This window comes from Heptranchias perlo, chromosome 10, assembly GCF_035084215.1.
Source record: "Heptranchias perlo isolate sHepPer1 chromosome 10, sHepPer1.hap1, whole genome shotgun sequence".
Lineage (NCBI taxonomy): Eukaryota > Metazoa > Chordata > Chondrichthyes > Hexanchiformes > Hexanchidae > Heptranchias > Heptranchias perlo.
The window spans coordinates 59,281,228-59,299,127 of NC_090334.1; the positions used below are offsets into that span (position 1 = coordinate 59,281,228).

The 17,900-nt window shown below is 42.3% G+C and overlaps 1 protein-coding gene across 2 annotated transcripts in view; it reads left to right on the forward strand.

The window, feature by feature from the left end:
* lrrc9 (leucine rich repeat containing 9) overlaps positions 1-17,900 on the forward strand; it is a 171,368-nt gene that overhangs the window by 10,173 nt on the left and 143,295 nt on the right. For both annotated transcript variants that reach the window (XM_067991891.1, XM_067991890.1), the window contains exons 2-4: positions 1,315-1,426; positions 10,370-10,588; positions 11,400-11,540. In XM_067991891.1, coding sequence (XP_067847992.1) covers positions 1,358-1,426; positions 10,370-10,588; positions 11,400-11,540 — 429 coding nt within the window. In that variant the 5' untranslated portion in view covers positions 1,315-1,357. The remainder of the gene's footprint in view (positions 1-1,314; positions 1,427-10,369; positions 10,589-11,399; positions 11,541-17,900) is intronic.

Here is a 17,900-nt window from a genome sequence, read left to right on the forward strand (position 1 = left end):
TATAGAGGGGAACCAAAAAACTTAGAAAAGCTAAGAGACGGTGTGAGGAACGACTGGCAATTAACTCAAAGGGAACTAGCAATGAATTTTATAAATGGATAAAAAACAAAAGAATTGTTAAAGAAAGAGTAGAGCCAATCAAAGATGAAACAAGCAATCTTATGGGGGATGAAAAAGTGGCAGAGATACTAAGTGAGCACTTTGCTTTGGTTTTTACAGAAGAGTACATTGGTACAGGAGGAGGATAGGATAACTATAGGAAAGGAAGTAGTGCTGAAAAAAATGGTGAAGCTCAAGGTGGAAAGGGCACCAGCCCTACTGGCATGCGTCCTAGAATGTTCAGGGAAATCAGAGAGCAAATATCAGAGGCTATGACCACAATCTTTCAAACATCCTCGAAATGGAGGTTGTGTCAGAGGACTGGAGCGTTGCCAGTATAACACTTTTGTTCATAAAGGGAGACACCAGGTAACCATAGACCAGTCAGCTTAACATTGGTTCTGGGTAAGCTTCCAGAGGCTACAATATGGGATAAAATCAGTATTCACCTACAAAGGCATAGTTAATTGAGGACAGTCAACATGGCTTTGTAAAAGGCAAGTTATGTCTGATAAATGTAATAGTTTTCTGAGGAAACAACAAAGGGGGTAATAGAAAGGAAGCAGATGGGAAGAAAAGAGGGAGATAGGAGGGGACAAGGGAAGCAAGAGAGGGTAGAAGAAAGGGCGGAGGAAAAGTGGGGTAGAGGGAGAGAGGAGGAGGATGTGAGAAGGGTGGATGGTGGAATAGGGAGCCGAGAGGAGCAGAGAACAGAGGGAAGAAGAGGATACAGGAAAATAGGAGCAAATGCTGAGAAATTATGGCATTAGCAGGGGTTGCAATGAGCTGCCCTTATCTTCCATAGGAGTAGATTTCTCTTAAGGCGGCGGGGAGAAACTTAGATTTTCATCTGTGAGGGGGATGGAGCTCTAACCAGAGGGCCTTCTTTGTTAAGTGGGGGCCAGAGGCCGAGGGGCCATTTTATTTGCTTAGGGGAGGGTCTTTTCTCTGCTATGTGTTTTTATTGCTCACAGGGTGGGGAGGGCAAGGGTTATGATGCCCTGTAACAGTCAAAGAGCCTATTGTAGGTTTGAAGAATGAGCATCAATGAAGAATATCCATTCCTAATTTTAAGCACAATACCGGAATCTGCTGTCAGTATAAGGAATTCGGTAGCTTACCTGTCCGAATTTGCACTTAATTTAAATATTGTTGAAATAATACACCCACGGTAAATTGTGCATTTGATTTTACTATGTTTCTTTTTGTCTTTAGTGGCTAATTTGCATGCTGTAACTTAACAAATGGATCATTTTTAATGAATTGGACAATGACCCAAAGGGAGAGGCAATTACAGAACGGAACGGAAGAAATTTTCAGAGAGTTGGTAAGTACTCCTCTTTCATTTCGCTCATTCTTTGACTTGTGCTGATAGTAGATGATGCCAAATTGTAAATTAGCCTTTTTCCTCTAAAGTATGTGACTTTTATTTATTATTTTCATCCATTTGTCAGAGGTTAACATGATTGATGTTCCAGAAGATACAATATGTAAAATTTTCTTTTTTAATTTAATAATGTAAATGTGCTATTAATACATGTTGGTTTACGTTAAAAAATTTTCTTACTTACCATTTGGAAGCCCAGCAATAATAGCATCCAATAGACTTTACAAAAGGATAGAACCATGGTTATGGTCTGAAGACTCCACAACTGTGCATCACCCATAAATATTGTAAAGGGACTGTTATAATAGAAAACACATTTTGGGCAGCACAAAACACAATGGAAGGAATACTCAATATCCTGAAAGAAAGGTGACATTATTTGGATCACCCCAGAGGTCCCCACCAGTATGTACATAAGAAAATTTTTGTATTATGTGTTGCATTCTCCACCGCCTACCTATATACAAGGGTGAAGTTTCTGAAGAGAGAATGGGAGTGATTTTGAATGCTGACCTGAAACATCTGTATCTATAAAAAAATGTCCAGGAACATTTTGCCTGAAAAACATGTTGAAAAACCTTTAAACATTTGCTATTGAGGACCTCTTAAATCCTGATGAGAAAAAAAACAGGTCAAAGGTGAGAAGTTTGAAAACCATCTAAAACAACACTGCAGCACGAATCTTTGACATGATTATCATAATAGAAAGAAGATTATATCCTGCTGTCCTTAGCAGCTGCTGTAGTAATTATGTGACTTTTGACAAAATGCCTTGAAATTTCTCAATGTGTGCATTGCTCGGTCGCTGTGGTGTGCAATTAAGTTGCTCCTTTAAATTGGTTTTAATACAGCTATTATAATACTTGCATTCACATCACACTTTTCACATCAAAATGTTTCAAAGCACTTTACACACTGAATTACATTTTGAAGTGCAGTGGCTGTTGTTACATGGCAGCCATTATGCACCAGCAACATCCCACGAACAGCCATTGAATGACCAATCTGTTTTTAGGTGGTATTGGTTGATGGAAGAATGTTGATCGGGTCAGTGAGGGAATTGGCTGCTTTTCTTTGAATAGTGCTGAACAATTTAACATCTCACTCAAAGGATGGAACCTCTGGCAATGTAGAATTCACTCATTCCTCCCTGGAAGGTCAGCCTAACTTATGCATTCAAACCCGAGTGGGGGCTCAAACCCACAACTTTCTGAAGAAAGCTGATACTTCACTATTTACTGGCGGTATATAATAACATTCAGAAAGTTGATTGTAACTGATAAATCCTATTGTTTAATTTAATGTACCTGTGAGCCGTTTTCATTACCTGCTCAGTTTGGTTTATCTGTCACCATACAGAATGAAAACTAGGGACTTTAATGGGACAGTGCCACTTTCTGTGGTATCTACTTCAGGGAGAGCAAAGGCTTCTGATATCTTACTAAATGGCTAAATGAATCTTGTCATGCCTTCTAATGATGTCTTTGGGTTTGACAGCATCACAGGTACTACATTTACCCTCATCCTGCTGAAATGCTTCCAAATAAAACTCTACAGGCATCTGGTGGACACTCTGACTGGATCCAGTCTGGGTAACATCTCAAATGTTTCTTGGTTCTTCACAAAGCAAATCAGATGCTTTATCTGAAGCAAACTAATAGTCACAGAGTTGAAATAAAAACAGAAAATGCTGGAAAAGCTCAGCAAGTGAGGCAGCATCTGTGGAGAAAGAAACAGTTGACGTTTCAGGTCGAAGACCTTTCGTCAGAACTGGAAGATGTTAAAGTTTTTAAGCAAGTTCAGAGCCAGGGAAAGTTGGGGAGGGGGTGAGGGGAGGAAAGAACAAAAAGGAAGGTCTGTGATAGGGTAGAGGGCAAGCGTGATTAAATGACAAACGGGATGATGGTGCAAGGCAAGGAGGGTGTTAATGGGACAAGTAAAGAAACAAAAGATGGGTCTAGAGTAGCGCTGAATAGCAATTGCAGAACCATTACCAGCACTTGCTGTCCGAAAAAATGGGAGCAGTGGTTATGGTCTGAAGTTATTGAAATCATTGTTGAGTCCGAAAGATTGTAACGTGCCGAAACGAAAGATGAGGTGCTGTTCCTCAAACTTACATTGTGCTTCATTGGAACAGTGTAAGAGGGCAAGGACAGAGAGTTCAGATTGGGAGTGGGACGGGGAATTAAAATGGCAAGCGATTAGCCAATCAGGGTCATGCTTGCGGACAGAGCGGAGATGTTCAGCAAAGCGATCACCCAATCTGCGTTTGGTCTCCCCAGTGTAGAGGAGACCACATTGTGAGCAGCGAATACAGTATACTAACTTGAAAGAAGTACAAGTAAACTGCTGTTTCACCTGGATGGAGTGTTTGGGGCTCTTTGCAGTGGGACGGGAGGAGGTGAAGGGGCAGTTGTTGCATCTCCTGCGCTTGCACAGGAAGGTGCCTTGGGGACCAGAGCGGACGTTGGGGGTGATGGAAGAGTGGACCAGGGTGTCGTGGAGGGAGCAGTCCCTTTGGAATGCTGAAAGGGAAGGGGATGGGAAGATGTGGTTGGTGGTGGGATCGCGCTGGAGGTAGCGGAAATGGCGGAGGATGATACGTTGAATGTGGAGGCTGGTGGGATGGAAGGTGAGGACAAGGGGGACCCTATCATGGTTCTGGGAGGGAAGGAAAGGGGTGAGGGCAGAAGTGTGGGAAATAGGTCGGACACGGTCGGGGGCCCTGTCATCTACAGTGGAGGGGAATCCTCGGTTGATGGAAAAGGAAGACATATCAGAATTACTGGTGTGGAAGATGGGACAGAGTTGGAGAAACTGGGAGAAGGGAATAGAGTCCTTACAGGAAGTGGGGTAGGAGGAAGTGTAATCAAGGTAGCTGTGGGAGTCGGTGAGCTTGTAATAAATATTGGTTGACAACTCATCCCCAGAAGTCGAGGAAGGGAAGAGTCGGAGATGGACCATGTGAAGGCGAGGGAAGGGTGGAAATTGGAAGCAAAGTTGATGAAATTTTCCAATTCGGGGTGAGAGCAGGAAGCAACACCAATACAGTCATCAATGTACCAGAAAAAGAGGTGAGAGAGGGGACCTGAGTAGGACTGAAACAAGGAATGTTCCACGTATCCCACAAAAAGGCAGGCATAACTGGGACCTATACGGGTTCCCATAGCGACACCTTTTATTTGGAGGAAGTGAGTGGAGTCAAAGGAGAAGTTGTTCAACGTAAGAACAAGTTCAACCAGGCAGAGGAGAGTGGTGGGGGTTGGGGACTGGTTGGGACTCCGTTCAGGGAAGAAGCGGAGGGCCCGCAGGCCGTCCTGGTGGGGGATGGAGGTGTAAAGGGACTGGACATCCATGGTGAAAAGGAGACGGTTAGGGCCAGGGAACTGGAAACTGTTAAAGTGCGGAGGGTGTCAGAAGAGTCGTGGATGTAGGTTGGAAGAGACTGGACAAGGGGAGAAAAAAAAGAGTTGAGATAAGAGGAAATAAGTTCCGTGGTGCAAGAACAGGCTGAAACGATGGGTCTCCCAGGGCAGTCCTGTTTGTGGATGTTGGGAAGGAGGTAGATGCGGGCAGTGCGGGGTTGATGGACTATGATGTTGGAGGCCGTGGAGGGGAAGATCTCCAGAGGAGATGAGGTCAGTGACAGTCTGGGAAACTATGGCTTGATGTTCGGCGGTGGGGTCATGGTCCAGGGGGAGGTAGGAGGAGGTGTCGGAGAGTTGGCATTCAGCCTCTGCAAGATAGAGGTCTGTTCGCCACACAACAAGTGAATGCATTGCAGTCTTTATGCCAGTGAAACCAGATGCAACACAGGGTGTATCAGATGCAACACAGGCTATCAGAACCAGTAGTGAGAGTCGATTCTCTCAGCCCCAATGTTGGTTATGTTAACCTATGTTGCTGGCTCCTCTTGCAGTCTTACTGCTTGGAGAAATCTGGACTGAATTCTTGAGTTTATGCCAAGTGGGAATCCGATACATTTTACAATCTAATGATTACTGTGAATCTTGCATGGATCCTCAGGATGATTCCAATGCAGATGTTGCCACTGGAATTGCTAGTGGTCTAGCATCATCTGCAGAGAGAAATAAAATGAAATTGAAGTATCTTTAGAATATAAAAATGAACACTTTTTATATATCCATCTATATATATGTGTGCTTTACACATGTGGCAACATTGTCTGCACTTTCCCCCCTCGTCGTTCTCAACTTCTCTGCAGCCTTTGACGTGCTCGACCACACCATCCTCCTCCAATGACTCTCCTCTATTGTGGAACTGCCCTTACCTGTTTCCACTTTTGCCTATCGGATAATAGCCAGAGCATGTTTAGCAATGGCCTGTCTTCTACCCCGCACAGTCACCTTGGGGGTCTCCCAAGGATCCATTGTTGTCCCCTCTTCTTCCTCTTGCCTCTTGACAATATCATCTGCATACACACAGTCAGCTTCCATATGTATTGCTCATGACATACAGCTCTACCTCTCCACCATTACCTCTGGTCAGACTGCTCATCCAACATCCAGTCTTCGATGAGCTGCAATGTCCTCCAGTTAAACATTGGGTAGACCAAAGCCATCATCTTCAATTCCCACCACAAATTCCATACCTTTGCCACTGAGTCCATGTCCCTCCCTGGCTGCTGTCTCAGGCTGAGCCAGACTGTTTGCAACCTGAGCCCAGTTTGAGCCTGTGCTGGACTTCTCCTGGGTGGCTCCCCTCCTCTTCCCTCTGTAGGCTTCAGTTCCTCCAAAATTCTGTTGCACATATCCTATTCTGCATCAAGTTGCACACCCATCAGCCCTTTTCCTGTTTAGCTACACCAGCTCCTGGTTCCCCAGTGCATCTGATTTAAAAGTCTTATCTTTGTATTTAAATCCCTGCATGGTCTTGCATCTCCCTATCCCTGTCATCTCCTTCAGCATTACACACTCAAACTCTCTGTACGTCTGGCTCTAGCCTCTCTGCATTGCTCCATCCCTACTGATGGCTGTGTTTCGATTAAGAGGGGAAAAATAGTATGAGCGTAAACTAGCAGGGAACATAAAAACTGACTGTAAAAGCTTCTATAAATATGTCAAGAGAAAAAGATTAATGAAGACAAATGTAGGTCCCTTATAGTCAGAAATGGGGGAAATTATAATGGGGAACAAAGAAATGGCAGAACAATTAAACACATACTTTGGTTCTGTCTTCACAAAGGAGGACACAAATAATCTCCTGGAAATGTTAGGGAACCAAGGGTCTAGTGAGAGGGAGGAACTGAAGGAAATCAGTATTAATAAAAAAATAGTGCTAGGGAAATTAATGGGGCTAAAGGCTGACAAATCCTCAGGGTCTGATAATCTACATATCAGAGTACCAAAGGAAGTGGCCCTGGAAATAGTGGATGCGTTGGTGGTCATCTTCCAAAATTCTATAGACTCTGGAACAGTTCCTACAGATTGGAGGGTGGCAAATGTAACCCCACTATTTAAAAAATGAGGGAGAGAAAAAAACAGGGAATTATAGTCCAGTTAGCCTAACATCAGTAGTGGGGAAAATGCTAGAGTCTATTATAAAGGAAGTGATAATAGAACATTTGGAAGGCATTAACGGGATTGGACAAAGTCAGCATGGGTTTATGAAAGGGAAATCATAATAACAAATCTACTGGAGTTTTTTGAGGATGTAACTAGGAGAATAGATAGGGGAGAACCAGTGGATGTGGTGTACTTGGATTTTCTGAAGGCTTTTGATAAGGTCCCACACAAGAGGTTAGTGTGCAAAATTAAAGCACATGGGATTGGGGGGAATATACTGGCATGGATTGAGAATTGGTTGACAGACAGGAAACAGAGAGTAGGAATAAATGGGTCTTTTTCCGGGTGGCAGGCAGTGACTAGTGGGGTACCGCAGGGATCAGTGCTTGGGCCTCAGCTATTCACAATATATATCATTGATTTGGATGAGGGAACTAAATGTAACAGTTCCAAATTTGCAGACGACACAAAGCTGGGGTTGAATGTGAGCTGTGAGGAGGATGCAAAGAGGCTCCAATGTGATTTAGACAAGTTGGGTGAGTGGGCAAGAACATGGCAGATGCAGTATAACGTGGATAAATGTGAGGTTATCCACTTTGGTTGCAAAAACAGAAAGACAGATTATTATCTGAATGGTGACAGATTGGGAAAAGGGGAGGTGCAATGAGACCTGGGTGTCCTTGTACACCAGTCACTGAAAGTGAGCATTCAGGTGCAGCAAGCAGTTAGGAAGGCGAATGGTATGTTAGCGTTCATTGCAAGAGGATTTGAGTACAGGAACAGGGATGTCTTACTGCAGTTGTACAGGGCCTTGGTGAAACCACATCTGGAGTATTGTGTGCAGTTTTGGTCTCCTTATCTGAGGAAGGATGTCCTTGCCATGGAGGGAGTGCAACGAAGGTTTACCAGACTGATTCCTGGGATGGCAGGACTGATGTATGAGGAGAGATTGGGTCGACTAGGCCTATATTCACTAGTAGCCATGATGTGGAGATGCCGGTGATGGACTGGGGTTAACAATTGTAAACAATTTTACAACACCAAGTTATAGTCCAACGATTTTATTTTTAATCCCACAAGCTTTCGGGGGCTTTCCCCTTCCTCAGGCAGTGTGGAAAAGATTTTCATTCGAAATTGTCTTTTCCACACTGCCTGAGGAAGGGGAAAGCCCCCGAAAGCTTGTGGGATTAAAAATAAAATCGTTGGACTATAACTTGGTGTTGTAAAATTGTTTACAACTATATTCACTAGAGTTTAGAAGAATGAGAGGTGATCTCATCGAAACATATAAAATTCTAACAGGACTAGACAGACTAGATGCAGGGAGGATGTTCCCGATGGATAGGGAATCCATAACCAGGGATCACAGTCTCAGGATACGGGGTATGCCATTTAGAACCGAGATGAGGAGAAATTTCTTCACTCAGAGGGTGGTGAACCTGTGGAATTCTCTACCACCAAAGGCAGTGGAGGCCAAGTCATTAAATATATTCAAGAAGGAGATAGATATATTTCTTAATGCTAAAGGGATCAAGGAATATGGGGAAAAAGCGGGAACAGGGTACTGAGTTAGACGATCAGCCATGATCATTTTGAATGGCGGAGCAGGCCCGAAGGGCCGAATGGCCTGCTCTTGCTCCTTTTTTCTATGATTCTATGAGTTGCCTCGACCCCATGCTGTGGAGCCTGTTAAAAGTGGCATCGACTGGGGATCCTGATCGCACCTTCTGCAGTGCAGTGCAGGGTGTAGTTGTGGGGTGAGTATCAGTGGGTTATAGGATTGCTACTAGTTACAGGTAGTATATATCAGGGTGTTGCACCTGTTGCTACCAGTTACATATAGGCTAACGGTGAGTTAGCTGTTGGATATGAGAAGAATATGTGTGTTACCAGTATTAATATTAGTTATCGGTGCAATTTCAGTGAGTTGCTATTAGTTACTGGTGGAATCAAAGTTCCTCCCACCTCTGGTTTTCCATGCGAATCGCGCCCCCCACCTTCGGTTTTCCTTCTTCCCCGCCCTCGGTTTCCCTTCTTTACCTGCTCATGAGTGGTCTCCTGGTTCTCGTAACTTGTTGCACAACAGCTGCTGAAACGAACCACGAGCAAAGATACTCAACTATAGGGGACCCAATATTTATAAGGTAAATGCAATAACATTGGAAACGTCATGAAGTTCGACATCGTATGTTCAGAATGTCATGTGATCAAACCTCCAGGAATGCCTCCAACAAGAGTTGGCAACCGTAAATTAAATGCATGTTTGAACATTATGCTATGAATCGTATATTATGCTTCACAGTTGGTAGATTAGGAGGTACATAAATATAGACCCCAGATTCAGTGATGGTCCTTCCTATGTCACAGTCTCTAGCTCAGAGTATTACATTGAAAAACATCCAAGATGTTTGATCCTTCAGCACGGATGGGCTTCCGCCTGTGGCAGACCAAATTAAATAGCTTACCTGCAATTTAAAGGCCATGTTGATTTGGCTCCTGCTGTTATAAACGTAACTTTGGAAATACACTACTGTGGAAGTGTTGGAAAGATATTGGGCTGGAACTTGCTCCGAGCAGCGTGGTGAGGCTCTCCATACATCCTGCAGGTAAAAAATACGAATGTACTCACTGCGTAGGCCATGACGTCCATTTGCTAAATTTTGAAATCTTCTCCCGTGGTGCGCTCCGAGATCAGTGCAGGCCATGTGCGCATGCAGAGACTGTGGGAATGCAAGCTCCGCCCACAAGCAGGTAGGTAATACACATTCATTTAAAGTGACATTCCCTATGTCAGTCTAAATAAAAATTTAACATAATAACATACCTTATTAAAAAAAGGCAAGGAGATGATTTATAATGTACAGAAATTAAAAGTTTTTAAAAAATTATTTAACATTTTTTTTAATGATCAAAATATATTAATAAGAATAATTAGACATTCCACATTTTTAAAATTTAATTTTTTGTTGTTTTGCAGTCATTATAAGTCACCGCGCTTTTAAAAAGTAGTGTAGGGCTGGTATTTTCAAGCCTACCTGCTCGTGGCGTAAGTATCTTCATTCCAGCTGGCCAGATGGGTAAGTTTACGGATGTTTGCTGATTGTATTGATTGTAGCATAGATAGCCCTTTAATTCATAATTGTCAAAACGCCGTTGAACCAATCGGATCAAGTTTGCAATTTTGGAGTTTTACTGTGCATGTGCGCATTCATGAACTTGCTCCGATGGATTCAACGGTGGTTGGAATGGACGCCATTACAGAGTGGCGTCCAAGGTAAATAAGTTCTGGGCCAATAAATATGCTGAATCTCACTTCTACTGCAATTAATATATTTTTTAAATGTTTTCTATTTGTCAGTGCACATGTAATGGATTATCATATGAGAAGATTGCTCAGGAAGGACCAGCAGTCACTGTACTGGAAATGTTTTTCTCAGGATATCCTCGAATGGTGGGACTGCTATACTTTCCAAATTTAGTTGTTCTTACATTAGTGAAGCAGAATATCAGTCGAATTGAAGGTTTGGATGCATGTCCTTTGCTTACTCAGCTATGGATTGTTGAGTCCCAATTAACAGTGAGTTGCATGTTTCAGTGGAACTAAATGAGAATTCTTGCCATTGATGGGCAGTAGACGTTTCTATCATTCTTTTCTAAATAGCCTTTTTGTTAAAATATGTCAAATACTATTAAATGAACCCTGTGAGCACTGTGAACACTGAATGGCCTTTGCAGTTTTCTAATTATATTGATTTCCCTTAACATAACATCTGTAAATTACACTTTTATCTAATTAACCAAAGATTTAGATAAGTTATAGAGACATGCAATATTTTCACAGGCTACAGCATTCTTTGAAAAAGTTAACATTATAACCTTGTTTAAGTTTTTGCTTGGTACAAAAATGTTATCCCAATCCCAAGGAATTACTCTTGACTTTATATATTTTGAAACCTCATTATCTTTGCATTTCTAAAGTCATAGCAAAGAGCTAGAGAAAGGCAAAATAAATAACATCAAAGACAAGATGGCAGCAAGTCTGCAATAGTAGTACTAAGTTGCTATTAGTGGTACTGCTGAGAATAGTATGCAGCGGCTCAACATTGCCACCAGCAGGCATTTGTAGAAGCTACAGGTGTTAAAATTTTTTTTAAAACTGGTTACAGTTTTGAAAAGTCCTGTAAATTTGTGGAGATATATAGTGCAGCATTAAGACAAATAAAAATTCTTTTCAAGGCTGTGTTACTTAAAGATTGCTAAAATATTGCGAAGATCACCTGAAGGTTCTGAATTTAAGTGGTCTTCACAATGCAATGTATTGAGTGTACCATAAGGCTGTGGAGTATGAAAATGGCATTGATTACAAAATAACTTCATTATTTTTCTAGGAGATTGAAGGATTAGACTATTGTAAGAATCTTCAAAAGCTCTACTTGTATTACAATAACATCACTAGGATTAAAAATCTGGAAAATCTGAAGAGGTTGCAGATTCTTTGGTTGAATAATAATAACATTAAAGTCATTGAAGTAAGTATGTTTCTTTGATCCTTAAAACTCACCTTTTTGACCGAGCCCCTCCTAGTACCTCCTTCTTTGGCTTTGCCTCTATGAAATGCCTTGTGACATTTTTCTACACTCAGGGTGCTATATAAATACAAATTGTTGTTTCCTCAATAGCTATGGAAGTTATCTGGTATATTATTCTCTTCAAAGATTCCAGTCAGTCATTTAAAAAATGTGACTGATAAATACCCCTGAACTTTGTGAATTGAAATACTTGTCTGATAAATGCAAAAGATTGCCAATCTGACACATATCTGAACAATTCAAACAGCATGTTTGTATTTGAATTAAATGGCTTAGTGTCTCCCTCTACCACACAGTCCTCACAATTTAATTAAGCTGGAATATAATTTCTGTGAGAAGCTTTTTTTCGGCCATCTCTTCCCCTGCCTTAGCCCATCTGTTGGTGAAACCCTCCATCCATGCCTTTGTTACTTCCAAACTTGACTATTCCAACGCTCTCCTGGCTGGTCTCCCATCTCTCACCCCCCTTAAACTTTGGCTCACCCAAAACTCTGCTGCCTGCATCCTAACTTGCACCAAGTCCCATTCACCATCACCTCTGTGCTTGCTGACTACATTGGCTCCAGTCCAGCAACGGCTCAAATTTAAAATCCTCATCCTTGTGTTCAAATCGTTCCATGACCTCTCCCCTCTCTACCTCTGTAACCTCCTCCAGCCCTACAACCCTTCAAGAACTCTGGGTTCTGTCATTTCTGGCCTCGTGCTTCGCTGATTTCCTTTGCCCCACCAATGGCGACTGTGCCTTCAGCTGTCGAGGCCCTCAGCTTTGGAATTCCCTCCCTGAACCTCTCCTCTCTCTACCTCTCTCTCTTCCTTTAAGACGCTCCTTAAAACCTACCTCTTTGACCAAGGTTTTGGTCACCTGTCCTAATCGTCGAGTCTACAGCACAGAAACAGGCCATTCGGCCCAACTGGTCGATGCCAGCGTTTATGCTCCAGAGGAGCCTCCTCACTCCCTACTTCAACTAATCCTATCAGCATGCCCTTCTATTTCTTTCTGCTTCATGTGCTTATCTAGATTCCCCTTAAATGCATCTATGCTATTTGCCTCAACTACTCCTTGTGGTAGCCCGTTGCACATTCTTACCACTCTTTGGGTAAAGAGGTTTCTCCTGAATTCCCTATTGGATTTATTAGTGACTATCTTATATTTATGACCTCTAGTTTTGGTTTCCCCCACAAGTAGAAACATTTTCTCTATGTCTACCCGATCAAACCCTTTCATAATCTTGAAGACCTCTATCAGGTCAGTCCCAGCCTTCTCTTTTCTAGAGAAAAGAGCCCCAGCTTGTTTAGTCTTTCCTGGTAAGTATATCCTCTCAGTTCTGGTATCATCCTTGTGAATCTTCTTTGCACCTTCTCTAATGCCTCAATATCCTTTTTATAATATGGAGAACAGAATTGTGCACAGTACTCATAAGTTTAGTCTGACCAAGTTCAATAGAAGTTTAACATAACTTCTCTGCTTTTCAATTCTATCATTTTAGAAATGAACCCCAGTGCTTGTTTTGCCTTTTTTATGGCCTTATTAATCTGCATTGCCACTTTTAATGATTTGTGTATCTGTACTCCGAGATCCCTTTGCTCCTCTACCCCGTGTAGACTTACTATCCAAGCAATATGTGGCCTCCTTATTCTTCTTACCAAAATGCACCACCTCACACTTATCTATATTGAAATTCATTTTGCCAATTACACGCCCATTCTGCAAGTTTATTAATGTCATCTTGCATTTTAACGCATTCTTTCCTTGTATTAACTACAGCCCCCAATTTCGTGTCGTCTGCAAATTTTGAAATTGTACTTCCGATTCTTGAGTCCAAATCGTTGATGTAAGTTGTGAACAACAGTGGTGGAACACCACTTCCCACCTTTTGCCGGTCTGAGTAGCTACCCTTAACCCCTACTCTGTTTTCTGTTTTATAGCCAGCTTGCTATCCATTCTGCTACTTGATCCCTGACTCCACATGCTCTGACCTTAGTCAAGAATCTACAATGTGGTTCGTAATCAAAGGTCTTTTGAAAATCCAAACATATTATATCTACTACATTACCCTTGTCTACTCTTTCTGTTACTTCTTCAAAGAATTCAACAAGGTTGATCAAGCATGACTTTCCCTTCTGAAATACATGCTGACTACTCTTTATTATATTTTCATTTTCTACGTGCTTTTTTATTACATCTTTGAGTAAAGATTCCATTAGCTTTCCTATCACCAATGTTAAGCTAACTGGTCTATAGTTCCTTGGACTTGTTCTATCTCCCTTTTTAAATATAGGAATAACATTAGCTGTCCGCCAGTTCTCTGGCACTATTCCCTTTCCTAATGAATTTTTATATATATGTAATAGTGCCTCTGCTATCTCTTCCCTAACTTCTTTTAATATGTGCAGATGCAATCCATCCAGACCAGGGGTTTTATCTTCTCTAAATTTGATTAGTTTATCAATTATCTCCCCCTTTTCTATCTTAAATGTCTTTATGCCTTTTTTGATCTCTTTTTTCTAATGTCATGCCCACTTTGTTAAGTCTTGCTGTTAAATACTGAGGCAAAGTAACTATTCAATATTTCTGCCATTTCGCTGTCATTACCTGTCAGATTATCTTGTGCATCCCTTAGTGGTCCTATCCCTATCCTGATTCTTCTTTTGTTATTTATGTGTCTGTAGAATACTTTACTGTTTCTTTTTATATTCCTTGATAATTTAATTTCATAGTTCCTCTTTGCGTTCCTAATTTTTTTTTGACATCCTTCTTAACCTCATCGTATTCCCTTTTGCCATCCTCTCCTTTATTGTCTATGCTTTAGAGTATGCCTTTTTCTTTAGTTTCAGTTTTACCCTTATCTCTTTATTCATCCGTGGTGTTTCATTATTGGCTAGTTTGTTCCTGTTTTTAGAGGAATATATTTCTCCTGAATTCTATTGATCATTTTAAAGATTTCCCATGCTGTTCTATCTCTTAGTTAACTTTTTCTTTCCTGTTTACCTTCCTTAGTTCTGATCTCATCCCCTTAAAATTAGCTTTTTTCCAATCTATTACTTTTTTCTTTGTCTTAATCAAGTCTTTCTCAATCATTACTTCAAACCTTTATTGTGTTATGATCATTATTGCCTAGATGTTCCCCTCTGCTTACTTCTCTTATCTGCTCTGGTTCATTTCCCCTCACTAGATCCAGCAGTGATTCCTTTCTTGTTGGGCTTCTCACATACTGGGTAAGAAAGGAGTCATGTATACACTGTAAAAACTCCATTCCCTTCTCCCTGCCCCTTGCCAGTTTATTCGGGGGTAGTTTGAGGTGAGAGTGACTGCCCTTGACATTAAGGCAGCATTTGACCGAGTGTGGCACCAAGGAGCTCTAGTAAAATTGAAGTCAATGGGAATCAGGGGGAAAACTCTCCAGTGGCTGGAGTCAAACCTAGCTCAAAGGAAGATGGTAGTGGTTGTTGGTGGCCAATCATCTCAGCCCCAGAACATTGCTGCAGGAGTTCCTCAAGGCAGTGTCCTAGGCCCAACCATCTTCAGCTGCTTCATCAATGACCTTCCCTCCATCATAAGGTCAGAAATGGGGATGTTCACTGATGATTGCACAGTGTTCAGTTCCATTAGCAACCCCTCAGATAATGAAGCAGTCCGAGCCCGCATGCAGCAAGACCTGGACAACATCCAGGCTTGGGCTCATAAGTGGCAGGTAACATTCGCGCCTAACAAGTGCCAGGCAATGACCATCTCCAAAAAGAGAGAGTCTAACCACCTCCCCTTGACATTCAACGGCATTACCATCACCGAATCCCCCACCATCAACATCCTGGGGGGGTCACCATTGATCAGAAACTTAACTGGACCAGCCATATAAATACTGTGGCTACAAGAGCAGGTCAGAGGCTGGGTATTCTGCGGTGAGTGACTCACCTCCTGACTCCCCAAAGCCTTTCCACCATCTACAAGGCACAAGTCAGGAGTGTGATGGAATACTCTCCACTTGCCTGGATGAGTGCAGCTCCAACAACACTCAAGAAGCTCGACACCATCCAGGACAAAGCAGCCTGCTTGATTGGCACCCCATCCACCACCCTAAACATTCACTCCCTTCACCACCGGCGCACAGTGACTGCAGTGTGTACCATCCACAGGATGCACTGCAGCAACTCACCCAGGCTTCTTCGACAGCACCTCCCAAACCCGTGACCTCTACCACCTAGAAGGACAAGAGCAGCAGGCACATGGGAACAATACCACCTGCACGTTCCCCTCCAAGTCACACACATCCCGACTTGGAAATATATCGCCGTTCCTTCATCGTCGCAGGGTCAAAATCCTGGAACTCCCTTCCTAACAGCACTGTGGGAGAACCTTCACCACACGGACTGCAGCGGTTCAAGAAGGCGGCTCACCACCACCTTCTCAAGGGCAATTAGGGATGGGCAATAAATGCCGGTCTCGCCAGCGACGCCCACATCCCATGAACGAATGAAAAAAAAGTTGAAATCTCCCATGATTATTATTCAATGTTTTTTATTCATTTCATAGATTTGCCTACGTGTTTCGTCCTCAATTTCCCTTCCACTATTGTGTGGTCTGTAGAATATGCTTATTAACATGATCGATCCTATCTTATCCTTTGTCTCAATCCATATGGATTCTGTTTCTAAATGTTACTTATGTCCCTTTTTTCTATTGTCATTATGTTGTCTCCAATTATTACAGCTACTCCATCCCCCTTCCTTCCCTATCCTTTCTAAATACGTATATCCTGCAACATTTAACTGCCAGTCCTGATCTTTTTGTAGCCATGTCTCAGTTATCCCAACTGCATCTGGTTCATCGCTACGAATTATTGCCTCCAGTTCCCCCGTTTTGTTTCAGATGCTATGGACATTGCTGTAAAGACAATTTAAGTTGACTTTAATAATTGTTCTCCTCACTTTATAGAATCATAGAATCAGAGAAGTTTACAACATGGAAACAGGCCCTTCGGCCCAACATGTCCATGTCGCCCAGTTTATACCACTAAGCTAGTCCCAATTGCCTGCACTTGGCCCATATCCCTCTATACCCATCTTACCCATGTAACTGTCCAAATGCTTTTTAAAAGACAAAATTGTACCCGCCTCTAATACTGCCTCTGGCAGCTCGTTCCAGACACTCACCACCCTTTGAGTGAAAAAATTGCCCCTCTGGACCCTTTTGTATCTCTCCCCTCTCACCTTAAATCTATGCCCCCTCGTTATAGACTCCCCTACCTTTGGGAAAAGATTTTGACTATCTACCTTATCTATGCCCCTCATTATTTTATAGACTTCTATAAGATCATCCCTAAACCTCCTACTCTCCAGGGAAAAAAGTCTCAGTCTATCCAACCTCTCCCTATAAATCAAACCATCAAGTCCTGGTAGCATCCTAGTAAATCTTTTCTGCACTCTTTCTAGTTTAATAATATCCTTTCTATAATAGGGTGACCAGAACAGTACACAGTGTTCCAAGTGTGGCCTTACTAATGTCTTGTACAACTTCAACAAGACATCCCAACTCCTGTATTCAATGTTCTGACCAATGAAACCAAGCATGCTGAATGCCTTTTTCACCACCCTATCCACCTGTGACTCCACTTTCAAGGAGCTATGAACCTGTACTCCTAGATCTCTTTGTTCTATAACTCCCCCCAACGCCCTACCATTAACGGAGTAGGTCCTGGCCCGATTCGATCTACCAAAATGCATCACCTCACATTTATCTAAATTAAACTCCATCTGCCATTCATCGGCCCACTGACCCAATTTATCAAGATCCCGTTGCAATCCTAGATAACCGTCTTCACTGTCCACAATGCCACCAATCTTGGTGTCATCTGCAAACTTACTAACCATGCATCCTAAATTCTCATCCAAATCATTAATATAAATAACAAATAACAGCGGACCCAGCACCGATCCCTTAGGCACACCTCTGGTCACAGGCCTTCAGTTTGAAAAACAACCCTCCACAACCACCCTCTGTCTTCTTCCGTCAATCCAATTTTGTATCCAATTGGCTACCTCACGTTGGATCCCGTGAGATCTAACCTTATGTAACAACCTACCATGTGGTACCTTGTCAAAGGCTTTGCTAAAGTCCATGTAGACCACGTCTACTGCACAGCCCTCATCTATCTTCTTGGTTACCCCTTCAAAAAACTCAATCAAATTTGTGAGACATGATTTTCCTCTCACAAAACCATGCTGACTGTTCCTAATCAGTCCCTGCCTCTCCAAATGCCCGTAGATCCTGTCTCTCAGAATACCCTCTAACAACTTACCCAC